Source organism: Mesoplodon bidens (genome assembly GCF_964165515.1).
Source record: "Mesoplodon bidens genome assembly, chromosome: 11".
Taxonomy (NCBI): Eukaryota; Metazoa; Chordata; class Mammalia; order Artiodactyla; family Ziphiidae; genus Mesoplodon; species Mesoplodon bidens.
Genome location: NC_138167.1, coordinates 76815989 through 76837636, shown reverse-complemented (window position 1 = coordinate 76837636; position 21648 = coordinate 76815989). Strand labels below are relative to the sequence as shown.

General features: G+C 40.4%; 1 protein-coding gene across 3 annotated transcripts in view; it reads right to left on the bottom strand.

Moving 5' to 3' along the window:
* The window catches only part of IGF1 (insulin like growth factor 1), a 75703-nt gene that overhangs the window by 13766 nt on the left and 40289 nt on the right, over positions 1 to 21648 (bottom strand). For 2 of the 3 annotated variants that reach the window (XM_081247851.1, XM_081247853.1), the window contains 2 exons: positions 7402 to 7583; positions 4817 to 5908 (listed from right to left, as the gene is read on the bottom strand). In XM_081247851.1, the coding sequence (XP_081103977.1) occupies positions 5750 to 5908; positions 7402 to 7583 (341 nt within the window). In that variant the 3' untranslated portion in view covers positions 4817 to 5749. Of the gene's footprint in view, positions 1 to 4816; positions 5909 to 7401; positions 7584 to 21648 lie in introns of those variants that run through there. The other variant, XM_081247852.1, reaches the window with a different exon arrangement.

Here is a 21648-nt window from a genome sequence, read left to right as displayed (position 1 = left end):
CTTTTAGGATGAACAAAATAACACAATGACAAGTTAAAGTGATTTGCATCTGTCTGAGGTTGATGGGAGCCTTCAGCATATAAGAGTAAACATGCATGATGCCAGCCAGTGCTTTTCCAAGACAGAAAATGGTGCAAGAAAGATTCATGCGTGTATACAGTTTTAAAAAAATCAGAATCATTGCATTGTGCCAAAAGTACTTTTACTTCCATACAAGCGTTTTTTGAAGAAGGAAACAAATATCATTATTGACAGAGACAAACCAGAGCCATCCAATCGTGGCCTTGGTCAACCAATACTGACAAAATAATGCTATATATTTATTGGTTCCTTTATACTTTTCATTTTTTCTAGTCCTCCAATGCCTCATGAATGATTCAAGCTTGCCACACTCATACCATGACATAAATATCACATGTTCCCAAGTCTGCAATCGTCAACTGATTAGGAATCTTTACCCAACCCTCAACCTGCCATGGTCTTACTTGTAATCATTTAGAATTTTTGTCTTTCCATAATTGTTACCTACAGCTGTGAAAATAGCGCATCATATTTTCATGGATGGCGGAGCTGGTTGGTCTTTGATTACATGACCTCTTGGAGCTGTCCAGACAGAAAGCTCCACGTGAATGTTTATATATTTTACACAGAATTTTGGCACGTGAATCCCAGCATGCACGCACACACACACACACACACACACACGCATGCACAGAGAAAAAGCAAAGAAGAGAAAATAATCTCCTTCCCTTCAAAACTATTTGCTGTAGTTAACTACAGATTGTAAATTACCACCAAGGGTATTTAGAATTAAAATTAGTTGGATGGACTTTTAGCATTCTTATTTCTATCAAACCTCTGCTTTTTCAAAAGTTTTAGTTTTCTGACCAATGGGTCTTAAAACTGTAACAACATTAGTGAATAAAGTATAGATGGAAATTTTGGAAAATGTTTTCTAGCTCTTGTTACTTATCTAGCAATGGCCCATTGAGCTATGACTGAGTTCCTAGTGCGGTGAGAAGTTTCTGCTCTCTAGAAGTACCAGACATGGACTCATAGACCCGTTGTCCCGCATCTCTCATAATTTCCCTGCTGTTCTCAATTTCCATTTCTCTCTACTTGAGTTTAAATGTGAGTATATATTTCTAAACCATCTCTTGTGGTTGCTAGGTAAAAATGAGTAGCACTAAGGCTGTTAAAGGAGTCCCATTAAAGAAAGAGTCCCAAATAGATGGGTATCAGGGAAAGGTACTCAGATTTCAGTTAGGCCTCTGAGGATAGAGAAGCTGATTTTGACCTTGCAGGTCTGGAAGTTTAGTGGCCACTGAAGAACCTTGGCTAACCGTGCCTGTTCCTTCTTTAAAAGTGAACTTATCTTGCCTAGGTCAATATATATTGTCACTGATTTTCAAAGGATTCAGTAGCTAGGCTTTTAATCACTGAGGAATTCTATAGTGGATATTTCAAACCTCATAAACGGCCTTCTGCTTCCTCTAAAATGATTTACCTTTTCCTTGCTACCAAAGGCTTCCACTTTAACTCCAGACTATCAACTTTGCCCTTGGATTATAAATCAGCTCGCTGTTTTCTAGTAAATATTGCCAAAAGCCCTATTCCCTTCACATAGGCAAGCAAAGACAATAGACCTCATCCTCCCCCCTGGATGCAAGTGGACTTGAGAAATTGCAAAGTTTATTACTTAAGAAAACATTGTTTCCTGTTGGTGATCAGTGGGAGGGAGACAGGAGATGGAGGAGAGAGTAGGGGAGGGGCTCTTCGGGAGCTCATTTCTTTTCCACGCTTGCATCCTAACAGCACGCACATTACAAGCTATATGAGGTTTTGTTTGTTTTCAAGAGATGTTTGAAAGAAGATCAAATGTTTGTGAGAGGCACCGGGATCGGCAGCCCTAGAAACTGAAATGTCCCGGAAGCTGTGTGAGCCCGGAAATATCCCAAATTTTTATTTATTTTGGCAATTTTACTTTAAACTAGTAAGAGCTGGAGTTCATGCTACAATTAAATTTTCCTCAGGCACCATGAAATGAAAACACATATTACATTTGATTTTAACTGGTTGAGAAAAATGGTGGTTTTCTGAAAGTTCATTCCATGACCTCAAAATAAAAGTTAACGGTTCTTCACGTGGTACAGCCAGCTTCCACTGAAGTTGGAATAATTCATAGAACTGGGGTTCTCTGGGTTGGAAGGATTCTTAGGTCATCGAGTTCTCTTTTCCTATCATATGCTCGAAACACATTACCATGTCACTAGAAAGTGTTGGTAAAGCTTGAGCTTGAAGTTTTTGTTAATAGGAGCCTCGCTCCTACTTGAGGAGACCTATTTCTTTTTCAGAGGGCTCTAATTTTAAGAACTAAGTAAAATAATATCAACTAAAAATTTAATAGTGCTTACTATGTGCCAGGCACCATTTTAAACATTATAATATATATTTGTACGCACACACACACACACAATCTCAATAAATCCTCACAACGCTATGAGGTAGATTCAATTATTACTCCCATTTGGCAGATGAGGAAACTGAGGCACAGGTAAATTACATGATTTTCCCAAGGCCATCCAGCTATTGAGTGAAATAGCCAGAATTTGAACCCAGGCAGTCTGATTCTAGATTCTGTACTCTTAACCACTATGTTTTATTGTCTCTCCAATCTTTATAATTCTCCTTCCTGCCTTGTACAGAGGTTTGCACATCATAGGTACTAAATAAAAATATTTTCAACAATTTAAGGATCATGATTCCTTACATATTCCTGTTAGTTTTACACACAATCATCAATTTGCCCTAAAAGAAACATTTGAAACAGTGGACTTTTAAATGGTGATTAATACTCTGCCCACTTCAAGAAAGCATTGAGGGGATGGATAGGAACATAACATTCACTATAAAGTACTCAACCAGTTGCCACCTTTAGCAGTAGGTTCTTGAATGATTTCAATTTTGGCTAGAGTAGGAAATTCCAAATATGCAAGACTTGTGCAAACACAATTCCTCTGCCTTCCCTTTTTTACGCTGCACTTTCCTCACTGTCTTATGCAAGGGCAAAAAGAATTATTTCATCTCAGCAGTGCTACTTACTTTTATGCTCTATGTCTCTAATACTATTCCCCTCCCTATATCACTCACTTTCATCCATCCTTTCATCCATCATTATATGCCATGTATCACTAGGTGCTTAGTACTGATTCTAGAAGATGTAAGATGGAAAGACAACAATAGATTCTTCCTGTTTACTTAATTCATATTATTGAGAAATCACATGTAGGCATTCAATATGACTGCTTTAGAGTTGATAAAACCCACTGCAAAAAGAAGTGGGTTTTAACTAATAGTCTGGTAGTTAAGCATTCTTTAACTAGAAAGTTCTATTCCTTTTTTTTCTTTTAAAGTCTTTGCCTTACATTTTCTTGAATGAAGTTCATCATTGGGTATAACTATAGTTTATCCAAAGCCCTGTGTTATAACTGACATTGATTCAGTCATCAAGGAAAAAGGGAAGGGATAATCTTCTAAGAAATCTTTCCATAGGACATGAACTGTTAATTCTTCTACCAAACTGTGGTCCCTTGAAAAGCCATCGCTGTTTGCAGGGTTACTCTCAGGTGGTAGAAACAGTAGGTATTGGCTTATGCCTGAGGCTGGTTCCAAAGCATGTATGTATCAGCAGGAGAACTGGGCATCTCCTGAATAAGGTGGCTGGCCAGATGGGCTCAGGCAGCAGCCTGGCTTTTTTCTGTTCTAATAAGCCAGGACCTACTTTGCAACCGTAACAGCAGCGTCTTGGCTCCTATGTGGTGCTTTGACATGCTTGTGATCAGACCTTTTCCTCCTTCCTGGCTTGAGCCTTGGGCATATCCATATATTATATATCCTGGGTTTTCAGTGACCCATGGAGTAAGGATGATCCTGAAGTAGAAAGCATGGCTGGGGCATGAAGGACAGGTAGAATGAATGCTCCTTTATACCATGACATCTTCAAAGTAGGCTACTTCGATGAAATGCTTCACTTCTTGATTGTCATCCTCTTACCCCAAGTGTCATCATTTGCTTGGCTGAGCACTTCTCTCTTGCACCCTCTCTCACCTCTTATAATTCACAATTTGAATGATCTTGAGGCTTTTTGCTTTTTTATTTATGAAGGCCCTAACCCTACTGTTTAAATCAAGGAAGGTGAAGGAGAAAATCTCTTAAGACTCAAATTCTGTGATTTTACTTGACTTTTCTTTACCCTCAGGAAAATCTACTGCTCTTACTCTCTTTCACCCCCTTCCTTCTGATGGAAAATATTAAATTAGTGGCAGACTTCATGTGGCCATTTCTGCCCTATCTTTTCCTTTTGGAATTCTTTCTTAGTCCCTGTTGATTGTGTGCTGTTCTCTGTTGGCCAGAGGAGGGTGGCTTAGAACCCAAGCCCGTCTTAACCCATTTCTGGATCTCAGCATCCTTATCTTCAAAATGAAGGGATTGCAGCAAATGATTTGCAGCTCTAACGTAACATGGCCCTAGTATTTCTATGGAGCAGAAACTCACAGGACTTCAGGTCTAAAAATCTAGATTTGTGTGTGTGTGTGTGTGTGTGTGTGTGTGCGTGCGTGCATGACAGAAGAGAGAGAGAGAGAGGGAGAGGGAGGGAGGGAGGGAGAGAATTTTATAGGTGATGGAATCACAAGGCAGTAGTCAAACATCATAAGTCTTTGGTTTGGGGCTGAATTGTGTCCCCCACCAAATTCATATGTTGGAGTCCTAACCCCTAGTACCTCAGAATGTGATTGTATTTGGAGATAGGGTCTTTACACAGATATTTAAGTGAAAATAAGGTCATTATGATGGGTCCTACTCCAATATAACTGGTGTCCTTATGAGAAGAGGAAATCTGGGTACAGAGATTTGTATAGAGGGAAGATGATGTGCAAACACAGGGAAAAGAAGGCCAATTCCAAACCAAGGAAAGAGACTTGAAACAGATCCTTCCCTCCCAGGTCCCTGGAGGAAATGACCCTGCCAACACCTTGATCTTAGACTTCCAGCCTCCAGAAATGTGTGAAAATGTCTGTGGCACTTTTATTATGGCAGCCCTATCACACTAATACATCTTTTATGTCTGATTCCAAAGTGCACACAAAAGAGTTCAGTGACCTCCTCTCATAGGTAAGCTCTCAGGCCTCATGGGCCTTTAGGCAAATACTGGGTGCCCTTTGGCCCCAGCTTGACTAAGAAATACAGCCTCCAATGACACTGTAGGAAAGGAAATCTGGGAACTTTTATGACACAATTCAGTCTTGCTGAGAATTTGGGGCTAATATTTAACTCTGGATATATATTGACATGGAAATTCTTGTAAAATTCACACAAAAGTTTAAAATGCATATAAAAGCCTTGATTTTTATTTTAGTTATTTTACTTGTTTTTTTGGTGGGGAGGGGAATTGTTTTCTTTGCCTCTTGCATAATTTTTGTTCTTTTTTCATTCTTGCCACTGTCTTTCTTTGGACTTTCTTGGGCATGACATTTTCCTTTTCCATTTCTCCACGTTTATTAGCTTCTCCACATTTCTCCGTTTCTCCTCCTTCTGTCACATGATTTCTCTAGCTCCAGCGGGCCTACTTTTCTTCACTTCCTCTACAGCATCTCCCACTTTTTTCTCGCTGTCTGCTTCTCTCTCATCCTCCTTGCCTCTGTCTTAGTCCTGCTCTCCTCCGTTTTCCTTTCTGGCCTGTGTTCAGTTTCTAGCTCCAGTCTCCCTCATCTGCTCTTTCTTCTTGCCTTTCATCTGCTTGCTGACTTGCTTCCGTCCCCTCCTTCTGTTCCCCTCCTGGATGTTTCTTTGGCCCACCTTTCCTTCTCCTCTGAGACTTCGTTTTCTTGTTGGTGGATGGGGGCTGATACTGTAAACATCACAAAAATAATTGCATTGAGAACAGGTGGTTCCCTTGGTGTCCTGGGAGACAGAGCCTTTGAGTCAGCCCAGGATGCCTGGGCTCCATAGATGCAGAAGACATCATTGGTGCTGGAGAGGTGTCTGGACCTCAGTCACTAGACCTGATATTCCAGAACTTTGGGACTCATCTCTGACACCACCCACCCCCTCCCCAACTAGAAATTGAGAGGCACTGTGTCACCTGGAAAGAGAAAGAATTAACCTGCCTTCACCCCCTCAAGCACACCTTCCAGCCACATTCACCCAGAAGTTATTTCTGTGGTGCTTGCTCCCTGACTCATCCTCTGGCTACTGTGTTCTCTGTGAACCAGGTTGTGCCTAGTCCCTTTCCATCACTCAAGGTGGCTCCCTGGGGTCACATCTCTGCTAAGCCCCCTGTTCCAGCCTCAGCTGCAAATTAGGACCAGGAAGCAGCAAAGGTGTTATTATGTACTTCTTGGTCTCTCATCTTGTGCCTTCTGCACGATGCTAGTTTTGACTCCAAAGATTAAAACCTCAAGTTGTTGTTTTCTTTTTTTGTCAACAGAGTCCCCAAGGAGACCTGAGAGTTTTTTACTTTCCTTATTCATCCTTCCTCATTTTCTTCACCTTCTCTTTAGTTCTCATCCTTTCTACTTAATCACTAAAATGTAGTCACATATTCATTTGTTCACTTGTTCATTCACTCATTCAACAAAAATGTATTAAGTTATCAGTGTGCATCAGATGATTTACGTACTTTTGGTGGCACAGATAGTACCTCTAAGGCTTGTTTAAAGTCTAGCTCTTAGTAAGAGACACCTGCAGATTTTGATCATTAGAAATTTTTTGGTGTTCTTAGAGCCAAACAGAAGTTTTTATTTGTTTTTATATTCTTTCTATTTTGTTTTTATTTTCTTTTATGTTTGCCACTGGATGTGAATTTCTATTAGTTCCCATTTTAGAGTGTTGTTTTTTTTTCTTTGCACCTTTGCAGAATACCAGGACTTGAAAGGTCACATACTTTATTCATGCAGTTATGACAGAAGTTAACACTTGTCCAACAGTTACTTTGTGCAGGCATGTGAAAAGCATTGCATGCACACAAACGACCTGATGAGGTAGATAGTACCGTTACCCCAACTTGACTGATGAAACTAGGGCTTGAGAGGTTACATTATTTCGCCAAGGGCTCTCCGCTGGTGATTGGCGAACCTAGGATGTCAGTTTTGTCTGATACCAAAGCCCAAGTTTAATCATTCTTCTCCACCGTCTTCTGGTGATCAGATGGTCCAGAGCAGTGGAAGGGAGAGTTTACAAAGTGGAGTGATGTAAGGGATGGACCTCTCAGGTGAGAAGGGAGCTTTTTTGACCTGTGAGCCAGGAGACTACGGGACCTAGTTACTGTTTGGCTCACCCACATGGACAGGATACAGATCTCACAGGGGTGGCCAACCCCCATCCCCCCCCAGGTTGGCTTACCTTCTGAGCCTTGGGCATGTCGGTGTGGCGCTGGGCACGTACAGAGCGGGCTGACTTGGCAGGCTTGAGAGGCGCGCAGTACATCTCCAGCCTCCTCAGATCACAGCTCCGGAAGCAGCATTCATCCACGATTCCTGTCTGAGGCGCCCTCCGACTGCTCGAGCCATACCCCGTGGGCTTGTCTGTTCCAATCAAACGCAGAGAGGCCGGGCTTTAGAGTGGGATAATAGGCTATCTTCACAGTCCCACCCAGCCCCTGAAGACTCTCCTCTCCCCACACCTCGTCAACCCACACTTCTGTGAGTCAACCTCTTCTTGAAGCTCCTCCAACAATTCCTGACCCCCTAGATCTTTCTGGACTCCAGAATGTCTCCTGGAGTTGGTGCCACACTCGCTGGCAATACCTCACTCATTGTGCATTTATTTGTGTTAATTCTCCTCAAGTTCTTAGCCACCTGTAGTCAAGGATCTTGTCTAGACCCAATCCTCATCTTTCCTTATATGTTGACTTTATTGGGAGGCTGCTAGGAATATTAATTAAAAGAGCATGTTTTATGTTTTCTTAATCTTGTTAGCAAATCTGCATGGTTTTTGTTTGCAGGATGGCTCAGATGTTTGCTCTTTGGCTTAACTGCTTCTGTTATAACATCAGACTGAGAATTAAAGAGGTTTTAAGTCTGGAAAGTTCTCCTCACTTAACTGATGTGGAAACCGAGACTTGGAAACCGAAACTCAGAGTTGGGAATGACTTACTCAGGGTCATTCATGCAGTAAGTGGTGGAGCCAGGATTCAAACTCAGGTCTACTCCTGGCTAAGCCCAAGTACCTCATAGAGCCTGGGAGACCTGTTGTATGACTCTGGACAAGTCATTTAAGCTTCCCTGGCCTCAGTTTACCCATTTGTAAAGTGGGGTTAATAAGATTTTCCTTGTACTGATTGCTTGAGGATTATATGACATACTGTATGAAAAGTACTTAGCGTATCACCTGACACCTAGTAGGTCCTAAATAAATGTTGGTTTGTTTCCTCAGAACATCGCTTTCCAGGATCATATAGGGTCTGTGAAGAGACAGGCTCTCTATTGACTGCATCCAGAAGCTTTGGAACTTGGAACTGATGACAATACCAATGTGATAGGGCTCCTTCTCCTATCACCCTAGAGAGACCAGAACCATCATTTCTGTTTTCTTATAGAATAACCACTAGACTGAGACAGAATGAACTAAATGTCCATTTTTCATTCTGATTGCCCAGAGGGAACACCAGGAATCAAATTTCTTTTGATATTTTCAAATCAATTAGGCCTCTTTACTTGGCAAGTAGGTTTTAGTGTGATTCTATTTTGTTTTGTTTTGATTTGGACACACTTTTCTTGGCTCTAGAAGTAAAAAGGAGGCAAAACAAGTTTACATGGAACTTAAAATGTACTTGAATTCTTTGTAAACTTTTGGTCATAGTAGAACTTTTGTTACACCAAATCTTGCTTATATACCCGTATATAAAACAGACAAAAGTGAAACTGCTGTGGCTTGGGCAAGGGCAGGGGACTGGATCTTGGCTTTCTCTGTCTCCCTTACCTCCCTTGGGAGGTGGAGGGCCTGAGTCTTCTCCACTGATGTCCAAGCTTCATGGAAGAAAATTTGTGAACTATTGAGCCAGAAGGATCCAATTAATCAATGTGACATATGTTCAATTTAAATTCCTGACACAGAAGACAGCATTATAGGTTAAATAAAAAGTCTTACGTTCACATAATAATGATACTGTACTTTAGGATGAAGTTTTGAAAGTCAAAATCTCCATGTATATTTTGAACTCTCTAGTTGGGGGAGATCAGACCCATGGTCATGGCCTGCTACCAAACTAGTTTGGCTGCCTTGCGGCTCGAGGGGCCAGCTGTTCATGGCATCCTCTAAGAATCCAAATGTTTTCCTGATGCTTGGCACAGGAACCTGGGGATGCTTCCTCCCTGTAAGGCAGGTTTATTGTCATTCTTAGGGCAGCTAGGGGTAGAAACTTAGCAAGGGTTCAATTGTGGTCTCTTTGGGTGGGGTGTGCTGCTTTCATTCAGGGCGAACCCTGTGGGTTCCTCATGGTTGAGGGATTTGGAAGGGACTGGGCAGCTGGTCCCAGTTGGAGCCTCAGTGGTGTTTTCACTTGCCATTGGAGGATCAACCAGTGCAGAAGACTCTCTGCTTCTGCTCGCCAGCTGGGCCCTGGCAAGCCAGGACTTATCTGGTCCCTTGGGCAATGTAAACAATATTTTTTGTTTTTTTTGTTTTTATAATCTTTTCCTGGAACTATAAATTAGAATAAAGACACAAATAGGCTTACATGGTTCTTTGTAATCCACAAAGGACTTCTGCATACTTTTTGCTAAGTGGCTATTTCAAGAGGCTGAAGGGGTCAGCCAGTGGAGAGTGGCTGATACACTTTGGTTTTCTCTTGGGGTGGGGAGAGAGGGGAAGGTGACTCAGCCTACTTTGAGGTAAGCGTCCCTGTCATCCACCGCAGGTAATGATTGCTCTTTGCCAAAATGATACATTTCTTAATGGGACATGATTGTGATTCATTTGTTGAATTTGGAATAGTAACTTGATGTTTGGAGGTAATGTGGCAGGAGTGGTTCCAGAAACCTTCACACTCGGCTAACTTAGAAACAACTAATTTCATCCTTATGGGTTGAAGATGGAGAGGGATAGGCTCTGTGATTCCAGGACCTATTTAGCACCTCTGTTTCAAGCATGTCTAAAGTAATCTTCCTTCTGAGACTCCATAGGTTCTGGAGCTTCTTGCTTGCCACTGGAGAAAGACACTAACCTTCATCTCAGAACAGCATCAAACATTGTATGTATACATATTCCCTTCTTGGTGACTGTCAACAGCCACGAAACTCACCACAGGACTATTTCCTCTTGAGAGATAGAAAGTAATCATCAGCACAGCAAACAATAATAGCACACACCAGGCATCTGCTTTGTCACCTCTTAGATGAGCTCAGAGTTTGCCATGGTTCAGCCTATAAAATAGCTGTGCTTTTTTAGTCCATAGATCAATGACTTTAGGAACAGAGAAATTTAGGACTCTTCCATAATGCTCTAAAAAGAAAGTTTACCTTATGTCTATATTTGTTTTTTTTAATGTTGTCAAAATATTACAGACTTGGATTTTGCCAAAAATGTAACTACCAGTTATTTCTAGCCACCACAATCCTAGAAAGATGTTTTTCTTTGTCTATTCATGATGTCTACAATGGACTGATTGTACTTCATTGAAAATATATGAACATAACAAGTATTTACCTTGCCTTTTAAAGTTTAATTGATCCTTTGAAGTGTCTTATAGACTTGACTTCTGGTTCTACATAAAGATATTTAACAACAAAAAAATCATTTCTCACCAATTGAGAGGCCAGAGTTGAAGGTCAAAGTTTTTCCCTTTATCTTCAAATGCCTCATATTTCTTATTTTTCCAGAACCAAAATAAAGATATTTGTTACTATGGGCTAAAACTAGGAGCATGATGCAATGTGGTTTACCAGGAAAACAGTAAAATAATTTGCTACAGTATCAATTTTGAGAAAAATAGGGATTTTTAATGACCTCAGAATTGCAGCTATTGTCATTATGAGTAATTTTTAAATGAGATGGAGTGAACTGTTCCATCCTTGCCTTTGAAAACTCCTCATTAAGCACTAGGTAATTATGCTCCAGTGGGCAGAATCAGAGTTGGTAGGTGAAAGAGAAACAAATGTTGGATTAATATAAGAAAAAATTTCTAACCATTTGAACTTAAGAGTGTTAAAAATGGGACTGACTTCTTTTAAATGTAATGAACTTCCCATTGCTGGAAGCAGTTAAGTAAAGGCTATATGAACACCTGTCAGAGATCCTAAGAGCATATTCCTGTATTGAACACAGTGTCTGACTGCTATGGTCCTTTCTATTCTAAATATTCTGCAATAAGTAAAGAAATGGAGGAGAAAACTCACCTAGGCCAACCAAATATTCACTATGGTTGGAAACCACTTTTACACTGTCTTCAAGAAAGAAAACCAAATATTTTCTAACTTAGAAGGTTAAACTTTGTTTTCTGTTTATCACTTGAGTTCCCCAAGATTCTCAAAACATTTTTTTGTACTCAATTCTATGACAAAAACAGGTGACTGGGATAGTCCTTTCTACAACTAGGTATAGTCCCAGTCCCAGAGTTCTGTCATATCAATTATGAAGTGTCCATATACTCACTCAACTGTTAGGGTGAACAGGCATGTGTAGAATTTCACAGAATTTTCCTTGCTGACAAAGTCTTGACATTGGAAATTTATATATTTGTTTTTCAGTAGGTTTGCTCCAGAGCATGCAAACCAAAGATTGCTTAGCAGACAAGTTGGCTGCCACCTAACCTAGGACTTGAGTTCTCTATGAGTAGACATAAAGTGTCATCACAGTATCTTGAAAGTTGTACGGCTGTATCTTGAAAGTTGGCCAACAGACAGAATTCCAATGATTAAACAGCTGGCTTCTATAATAGTAGCACTTCCCTTTAAATAATGCATGGTCAGTGGAGTAATTCAATAATCTTCAGGGCAAACTTGCTAGTTATAAGGGTTTGGGGCAGAATTTTGGCATCATCAAAACCATGCCAATTAGCTGAGTCTCACATTTTGTCATGGATGCAAGCAACTTGCTTCCCACCATCTCTGAAGGAGAAGGCATAATAATGAGATTTAACTGGGGTCATCACTTCTAGAGCAAAGAGCTCTGGTCATTCATCATTGGTAAATATGTACTACCTTTATTGGTGCTACATAAGCTTGAGTTTCTTTATAGATTTCTGGGAATACAGTCGGGACATTGTACTCAACTTTAATTTCCTTTGAAACTTCCCCTCTTGCTTATTGAGAAAGCTTTCCTTTAATTATTTTCACTCTGTTGTTGGAAATAGGAGACATTGACTTGAAGAATCAGTATTTAAATAATAAAAAATGCAAACATTTTCCAAATAGGGAAATACCCAGTTCTGAAGATACACACTTGTTACTGTTTGCGTTCCAAGGACTAAAAGTTCTCTAGAAATTGCTAACGGGGGAGGTTCTAAAGTTGATCGTGTTTTGAAAGCAGGGAAAAAGAAGTAAGACAGTTCTAGTTGTATTTCCAGGGCTATTTCTAGAAAATTCACAATTATGTGTCTGGTTGAAAATGCAAATGGATTATCAACTAATAAAAAACGAAGTTGCATTTAACTTTGATTAACTTAAGATTGATCACAGAATCAAATACCATAGTTAATATCTGTAGAAGCCAGTTAGGTTTCCTACACCAACTATCTATCCATAACTTCCAGACCTATTGACAATTTAAAATAACTCAGAATGATTAGTTTCTTAGGCATCAGTGCTCCATGGACCACCTTATCTAATAAAAATTCATTCAGTTGACATAACTTTGCATGGGAAAAGTAGGAAAGTTGGGTAAAATGTGAGTAATCTTAAATTTGTGTCCATTTTAGTGAGAATCACTTCTCACTTTCCTTTTTTATGGCTTTATGTGGAAAACTGGACTCCTTTCATGAGTTCCTAATATAAGGAAAATTGTGATAGGACCATTACCTAGACCCCAAATGTAATACATTGAATGGTTGATATTTCCTGAATTCATAGGATTTGCATTAACTTAAAGCCTTTTGATGAATCGATATTTTACCTTTAAAAAATTCTATGGAAATCAACTTGAATTAAAACAAATATTGAGATATATGTGTTCATGTGCTTAGTAAAGATATGGAAAGATGCCTTCACTACTGTAAGACCATCCACATCACTATGCATTTAGAATAACGAGAGTATGTACACACACATACTCGAACACATATCGGGGAATGAAGTGCTTGACTGTCAGTATCAAAACTATTGTCAAAACATTTTAAAAATAGGATTGTTTGTGAAGAAATTTTTCAAAAATATATACCTATTGCCTGCCTTATATGTTGCTAGTGGACTCTACACATTTCTGCTTTTCTGCAGAAGATCTTTCCAAGTAGGACTGGCCTTTGGCATTTATAAAAGTGAACACAGAAAACGTCCTCTCTTCTATGAAAGGCATGTCATAAACTTTTCTTGAAAACCTATCAAATTCAGTCATCAGTTTCACTTCAGCCTGTGTTAATTTTTAATTTCCAGTGTCTGCTGGTCCCACTACTTCTCAGTTGAGCAAGGTCATCTTTTCTAGGAATCGCGGCTCTGTTTGACCTGCCACCACCCCCATCACTCGGCAACTCTTTCTCAGCTTCTAAATCCCCATCACCCAAAGACCAAAGTCTTCCTGTTACCCAATCAAGTCAATGTTTGTGTATCTCTGGGCCTAAAAGGAATGAAGCAGCGCTCTGTGGGGCTGCCCCTTTCTTCAAATCCGCCTTTTTTTTTTGGAAGCCCCAACTCAAGGGCAGGTGTGAAACTAGTGCTATTCAGTCTGCCTCTGTCCCAAAGGCCAGGGAGCTAAAGCGCAAGGCTTATGAGCAAGAAAACTAGAGATTCAGAGGAGAAACATTACCGTTTTAGGGCTCTTTGGAGAAATGGGCCGACAGAGTGGGAAGCAACGTGATGTATTACTTTAGCCTGATACAATGCCCTGGAGGGCGAGCGTCTTGCCAGGTCAGCACAATTTACTAGTTTAGGTTTGATTCCAGGCCTTGGAGGAGATAGATGTAGCCAACAAAATTACACTTTGGCAAGAGAAATGCTTTGCTGGACAGAAATGTTGTCCTGAGGGAATGGTTTGGTTTATCAACGTCTAAGGTAAAAGATAATCAAATGCCAGGAGGTCATTTTTATGTCTGAATTATTTCAGTTGAGCCTGCTATATAAGTTAGCTACCATTTTCCAGTTATATAGTTTCGATTAGTTAGAACATACTGCAGGGTTTGAGTATGGTCTGCCTGTGACATCTGTCATACCAGTGAAGGAGGCAATGTGTGGAGTGGCTAAAAGCACACGTTTTGGAGTCATACAGGTCTGGATTCTGCCACTTATTCACTAATCACCTTGGGCAAGGCACCAACTCTTCTAAGACTCAGATCCTCTTATGTAAAATGGACATGAGAGTATCTCCCAAGACTGTTGTGAAGGTTAAGTGAGAATGTATGTAAAGTGTTTTGCACAATGTCTGGTATGCAATAAACTCTAAATAAATCTTAACTCATAATTGTTATGGAGTTAGTTGGCTGGCAAGGCTAGCTGGGCAGGTCTCCTCCTCTTCCTCTCTTCCTCTTAAAAATGCATCCTTTCCAAAGTTTGGTTGAAAAGATGGCCTTTCTAGATAAAGGAGGACTGTTCTCTATGAAAATGAACGAATATGTGTTCCTTTGAAAGAATATCCAAACTTTATGTTGTATAGACTGTCCTAAATAATTTTAATCTGGAATAGGAACTCTATGAGAACAGATCCTCCAATCAAGTCACACAAGTGATATGGGCTTATCTTGAACTCTTGTTACGTTTGATTTCTCCCAAATAATCCACTGGCTAAAATAATTGGCTTTTCAGCATTAGTATCTATTCACTTATTTCAAAACAATGCTGCAAGACATGGGAGGGGTGTGGGCAAAATACATGGTCAGAGTGGTTCCCCAATCACTTTCCACCAGCATATGTATTTCTCTCCTCTTTCTTTTCTCTTCTTCCTCTATATCTTCTTGTCTCCTGTTATTGACAGCTATTGACATTCTTTTTGCTCACTGATGCACTTTAGGGCAAAAGCTCATATTATGCAGAGTTCATGGTAGGCTAAGAATTAGAGTTTAGTTCCCTCTCTGGAATGACTGAAATCTAAGGCTCCCTTTCCTGCCAACCATGCTTTGGAAATAAACAGCCACCAAGTATACAATGTCACCAGGCCCACTAATCACTACTCCATCTTGGACCCACGCCTGAATGAGATGAAGACAGACAAAACAATAGAGAATAAGAAGGGATGTTGAGGAATCGCACATATGGACCTGAGTTATCTCATTTTTTTGAGAAAGGCTGTGACGGAAATTGTAAGATGAGTCCGGCTCCAATGTGGAGATTGTAGCCATGCCACCAGCATTATCTCCTATACTTACACTGTTACTGTCAGTTTACTCTTTCAGATGTGGGAAGAGAGGCCTTGTAGGCAAAACATAAGGCATTCATGAATAGGGGGTAACGCCCCTCTTTCTGGTGCCACAGAAAGATGAATCAGCCAAAGGGGTATTAAAACACATTCTCTTTATTTTTAGTTTCACTCTAAAGTCTATCATTTCTCTTTTCTTTGCCACTTGGCACCTGCCCTGTGTTCTCAGGGGCCCTGCTCCCCATCAGTCTCCTCACTCAGGCCTCTGTGTTTTGCTCAGGGTGCATCTGGAGATTTTCCCAGGGGTGGGTGTGACACGGTCAGGATCCAGGTGAAGGGGTGACAGCTGCCAGGGCTGTCTGGCCTGTCTGAAGGGAGAGTGTCGGGAGGTGTAGGCCCCATAAGGAGAGGCATCCGGGCCTGCATCAGGGAGTGAGGTGTTGGAGGGCAGCCTCCACAGCAGCAGAGACAGCCGTTGGCATTAGTGCAGAGAAGCAACAGCCAGAGTCAGCGACAGGTTGAACACAGGAGAGGAGGGAGGGAGGGAGAAGGGGGTTAGAGCGCTACATGATATAAATAACTGCAGAGTGTTCACGTCCGTGCCAGTTGGGTTGTGTGTGAGGTACCTTTCATGCTGGTGTGTCAACAGCGTTGTTCCTGAATTGAAAGTTCCTGGGGAGTGTTTCTATAGCACCTAGCACAGTGCCATATGCAGAGAGGAAGTAAAAAAGAAGGCAATATGGTATACTGAAAACAACATTGGATTCCAGCCCAGATCCTTTGTGCAAACTCACAAGTCACCCAAACTCTCTGAGATTCAGTTTTCTCACATAGACAAAGTACTGGATAACATCAAGCACTCCTTCTAACAACACGACTCTAAGCATTATCTAAATGGCTATGGGACCCACTTTCTAATCAACAATGCATATATGGCACATCAGTGCTTTTCCCCAATAATAGAGAAAAATACAGTGAAGAGAAGTTTGATGAGAGATCCAGGTCTTTCCTCTTTGTCAGATTTAATTTTATATGAAAACAAGATTGATATATCAGATTGAATTTAAGAAAAGCAGGGATCAGCATTGGGTTTGATGGAGGAAAATAGGGAAAATGACCAGTATGGAGGTGGGTTTGAGTACAGGGAGGGGACAAGACCATTTGTGAGCACTGCAGAAGCCAATTCAAGGCAGGATACAGGTGTGAATTAGAAGGATAAGAAAGATAAGAGAGTCATTTGCTGGAGCTGTTGAAATAGTAGAAAGAATCCAACTTCATTTTGGAAATGGATCCTAAAGGCTTTGAAGAATGAGGAAGTGGCCTCATTTGTGTGGGCACCCAGAAATGAGAATGAGTATGAGAAGAGTCTTTCTAGAAACTCCTGGGCATGGTCTTTCATTTTTATTGGATGCCGCATACATCTCTGCAGCTCTGTTCATTTCTTCTCCATCCTTCTTTATGTTATTTGGATTGCATAATCACTATCACTCTATCTTTAAGTTTGCTGATTCCCTCTTCTTCCAGTTCAAATTTACTAGTGAGCCCCCCTGGTGACTTTTTTTTTAGCATCTATATTGGAGTATAATTGCTTTACAATGATGTGTTAGTTTCTGCTTTAAAACAAAGTGAATCAGCTATACATATACATATATCCCCATATCTCCTCCCTCTTGCATCTCCCTCCCACCCTCCCTATCCCACCCCTCTAGGTGGTCACAAAGCACTATGAGGCTGCTTCCCACTAGCTATCTATTTTATATTTGGTAGTATATATAAGTCCATGCCAGTCTCTCACTTCATCCCAGCTTACCCTTCCCCCTCCCCATGTCCTCAAGTCCATTCTCTACGTCTGTGTCTTTATTCCTGTCCTGCCCCTAGGTTCATCAGAAGCTTTTTGGTTTTTTTTTTTTTTTAGATTCCATATATATGTGTTAGCATACAGTATTTGTTTTTCTATTTCTGACTTACTTCACTCTGTATGACAGACTCTAGGTCCATCCACCTCACTACAAATAACTAAATTTCATTTCTTTTTATGGCTGAGTAATATTCCATTGTATATATGTGCCACATCTTTATCCATTCATCTTTCGATGGACACTTAGGTTGCTTCCATGTCCTGGCTATTGTAAATAGAGCTGCAGTGAACATTGTGGTACATGACTCTTTTTGAATTATGGTTTTCTCAGGGTATATGCCCAGTAGTGGGATTGCTGGGTCATATGGTAGTTCTATTTTTAGTTTTGTAAGGAACCTCCATACTGTTCTCCACAGTGGCTGTATCAATTTACATTCCCACCAACACTGTATGAGGGTTCCCTTTTCTCCACACCCTCTCCAGCATTTACTGTTTGTAGATTTTTTGATGATGGCCATTCTGGGGGCATGGTCTTTTAACATTACTCTTCGAAAAGCCACATCTTCAAAAGATAAGTGACCAGTCCCAGGAGGGTTGTTAACATTGTTGACCAGAATGCTGAATTTCCTAGTATTCAACGTGGGCAACATTTTATTTCACTAGCTTCCTAAGTGTCTGTCAATGGTATCTGAATCCTCTGTGTGATATTCAGTTTCTTCCTGGGGGACTGGTACATAGTTTCCCCAGAAAATTCCATCTACAATTACATGTTATCCCATCTCTGATAACGTGAATGGGCTTCCAGACAGGTCATCATCTCTACCATTGGGACCCAACATCTGCCCAGAGGACAAAATTAGAAGACCATGATATACATGTTTTTTTTTTCAAATGCTACACCTTTTTTTTGGTAAGATAAACTAATGTTAAGGTTATTAAAATTTTTAAATCTGTACAAGGAGTTCTCAAGCAAGTGGTAGTATGATTCATCAAAATATTAAGCAGGTATGCAGACTGAGGGTAAATGGTTCACTTAACGAGAGATTATATTATCTCAGGAAATTTCAGCTAAAATCTGGACTTGTCTAACCATCCTTTATCTCTTTTTTTCTATAGAATTTTGCTACTATAATTTTCTCCCTTTCCGCTTAATATTTAATTGCTTAAACATGACCAAGAGACTTTAAGGGCTTTCCTCAAATTATTAAATTTTAGAATTTCATAAAGCTTTGGACCAGAGAGCAAATTCAAGGTCAGCTAAGAAGTCTCTTAGTAATCTGGCAATCACCGAGCCTGTTAGTTTTAGCCACCCCACTCCTCCCACCCCCAAATATTATTTTTCTGAATTGAGCAAGTGAAGTATGAATAAGGAGAGAGAGGTGTGGCTGGGTTGCAGCTTGTCTCCAAGCTAAATCCTGTTCTCATCTTTATTTCATCTGGGACTGATATCATTTCTACATCTCCAAACCTCATTAAATGCTTTTAGCAAATATTATTATCAATCAAGAAAAATCTCTGATTCCCGTATTTATTTTACTAAAGGAAAATATTTTCAGCTTGTGATGTTGGCTGGAGAAATCAAACTCATTTTTATTTTTATTTTTTGTCACATACTCAAACACACTGTGAATGACCACGTTGCTCTGCTCTGGGACCCCACTCTGAGGCAATGGTTTCTTGGCCTTTCAGCCAATCACTCACTTCTGTGAATTTTCTTTCTGAGAACTGAAGACAGTTGCCCCAGAAGTCATTTTCCAGTTTATCACGAAACCTGCCTATGGTTGCAGAATTAGTTGGCCTCATTAGGAGCAAGCAACGTGAGGCCTGATGTGTCCTATAGCTGCGGAGGCTCCTTCGTGCAGGGACAGTGGGCCAGGATAACTGCTTGTGGGATATTTTATTTCCCTCAGCACTTACCTTCTGTCTGCTCTCTTTGGCTCAGATCTGGGTTTGGGAAGCCTGCGTGAAGGCACTGCTGATGTTAATACTTAGGCATAATTAGCTCTGTCCTAACTCTAGTAGGAAGTCAGGGCCCAAGTTCAGGGGCTGAATGCTCTCTTCTGATGCATAGTTGTTGAACAGGGAAGCCTCCATTCTCTCTTTCCAGCCTTTCAGCAAGTACCTGCTTCCTTGTAACCCCACACCTAGCCTGTCACACCTGTGAAAAAGGAGAATATAAAATCCATTGATCTCTTAATGGGTATGGTCTCCATAATCCCCACTATGTCAATTAGATGCATATTTATATAAAAACTGCATGTATAAACCTTTAGGTTGATGAGAGGAAATGATTGTCAAGGTCTTGCAGCAGCTTCTGTATAAGAGGGATAGGAGGAGAAGTGAAGCGTTTTGACTCGTAGTAGCGGTTCTGATAAGAGAATGTGGAGAGAGCTACAAACATTCTCACTTCTGAGCTGTCAGTTCAAGTCATTGACAATGACTTTTACAAAGAAGAGTGACAGGGAAAAGGGGGCTGTTGGTTTAGAAATATTTTAATCTACGTCTAACGACTTGCTAATTTATTTATTTTTCTCCTCAAGCAACTTCTTGTCCTCCTCTTTCTCCTCCTTTGCTTCCGGTGCAGGACGATACTCTGGTAAAGGTACTTGTGACATCCTAGTCTTCCCATATCTTCTCATTGAACCAGTGCTCCCACGGTCCACTGAGCTCTGCCCTCAGCAGGCATTTCCTGCAGTCAGACTATGACCCGTCATAAATTCCTTGCATTCTTCAGAACATCTGTGCCTTCTTTGGCCACATCTTTTTTCCTGGTACTCAACAGGCCACAAATCACCCTGGACTTCTCCTTCCAGGCTGTTGATGTCTTAACACTCTCCTTTCAAACCAGACTCTTCTCTTGTCCTTGGCTGTGGCTCTTGGCTTCCCAACTTTCTCACCTCCCCCATCAGGGTTAGTCATCTGTGGCATCACCAACTGTGGCTCTTTCTCCTAGCCTTTCTCCTGGCCTGAAATGATGCATTTCTTCAAGTGTCAGAGTTACTATGTAGACCGTACTACCTGGTTTGATGCTTAGTTAAGCTCCCTTACGTTGATTTAAACACAATAGTGCAGACAACACCTTCATGCCTCAAGAACATTTGAGAAGACTCAAACCTAGAGGATATTGATTAGCTAGTGAGAAAGAAGGAACTATAATAAGACCTAAAGGTATAATCAAATGAGGTTTGAAACTTTTCCATTAAACACAAGTTTCTCTGGAGATTGAAAAGGGGCATTTCATTCTCCAGTTCATTTTATGTTTAAACTAATTTCTTTGACATTTAGAACAAACGCGTGCCTTTGCAGTAATATATTACCAATAGCTTCCCTTTGTTGGGTGCTTTCTATTAAGCTAGTATAGTAAATATTACTTTTCATGTCATCTCATTTACAGCAACTGCATGGAGTAGGCATTATTACTATACCCATTTTACATATGAGGAAACTGAGGTTTAGCAAGGTTAAGTAACTTGACCCAAATCATATAGCTAGTAGGTTGCCAAGTGAGTTCATTTCAACTGGGGACACCTTGAAAGTGGGAGAATTCTCAGGTGAGGAAAAATTCTGAAGTTGATACCATTACTGGGATTCTTAAAGGCACATAATGCTAAAATCCATGAAGGATATGGAGGAGGTTATCTAAGTCAGCCCACCAACCCCAGGTTTTGAGCACATGCAGTAGACAGAGTTATAGCCTAGGTATTCCAGAGACTGCCAGAAGGAATGTCATGCATGGCTTTTGCCCTAGAGAGAAAAGTCTGGGCAATCCTGCAGTTTAAGGCATGGCTGGTGTTGGATGTTCACATCTCACCCAGTACACTGTGATTCTTTCCTCTTTCAAAAGGGGCAGTCAGCTCTGTAGTGCAGCCAGACCATCTCGTTTCCAATCCCTTTGTATTGCACAAAATTATGACAACTTCAGCCGAAACTGAAAAATGAAATTTTACCCATAATCTCGCTATCCCAACACATCATCATCTCATCATTTTTCTTTTTTTTTTTCTAGTTCTCACCCAGATGCATGCATCATTTTGACACAGGTACAGTCACAGCCTAAATTTCAGGTAGTATTTTTGTGGTTTTTCACTTAACAGTATATTGGGAGCATTTTCCATATTGCTCCATAATCTTTATAATTATAATTTTAAAGATGAAGAATATTTTATTGAGTAGATTTGCCACCATTTATTTTTTAAACATTTTCCTGTTATTAGACGTTTAGTCTAGTTCCAGCTTTATCATTATTTTAACTAATGCACCAATAAGTGTCTTTGGGCACATAACTTTCTACTTCT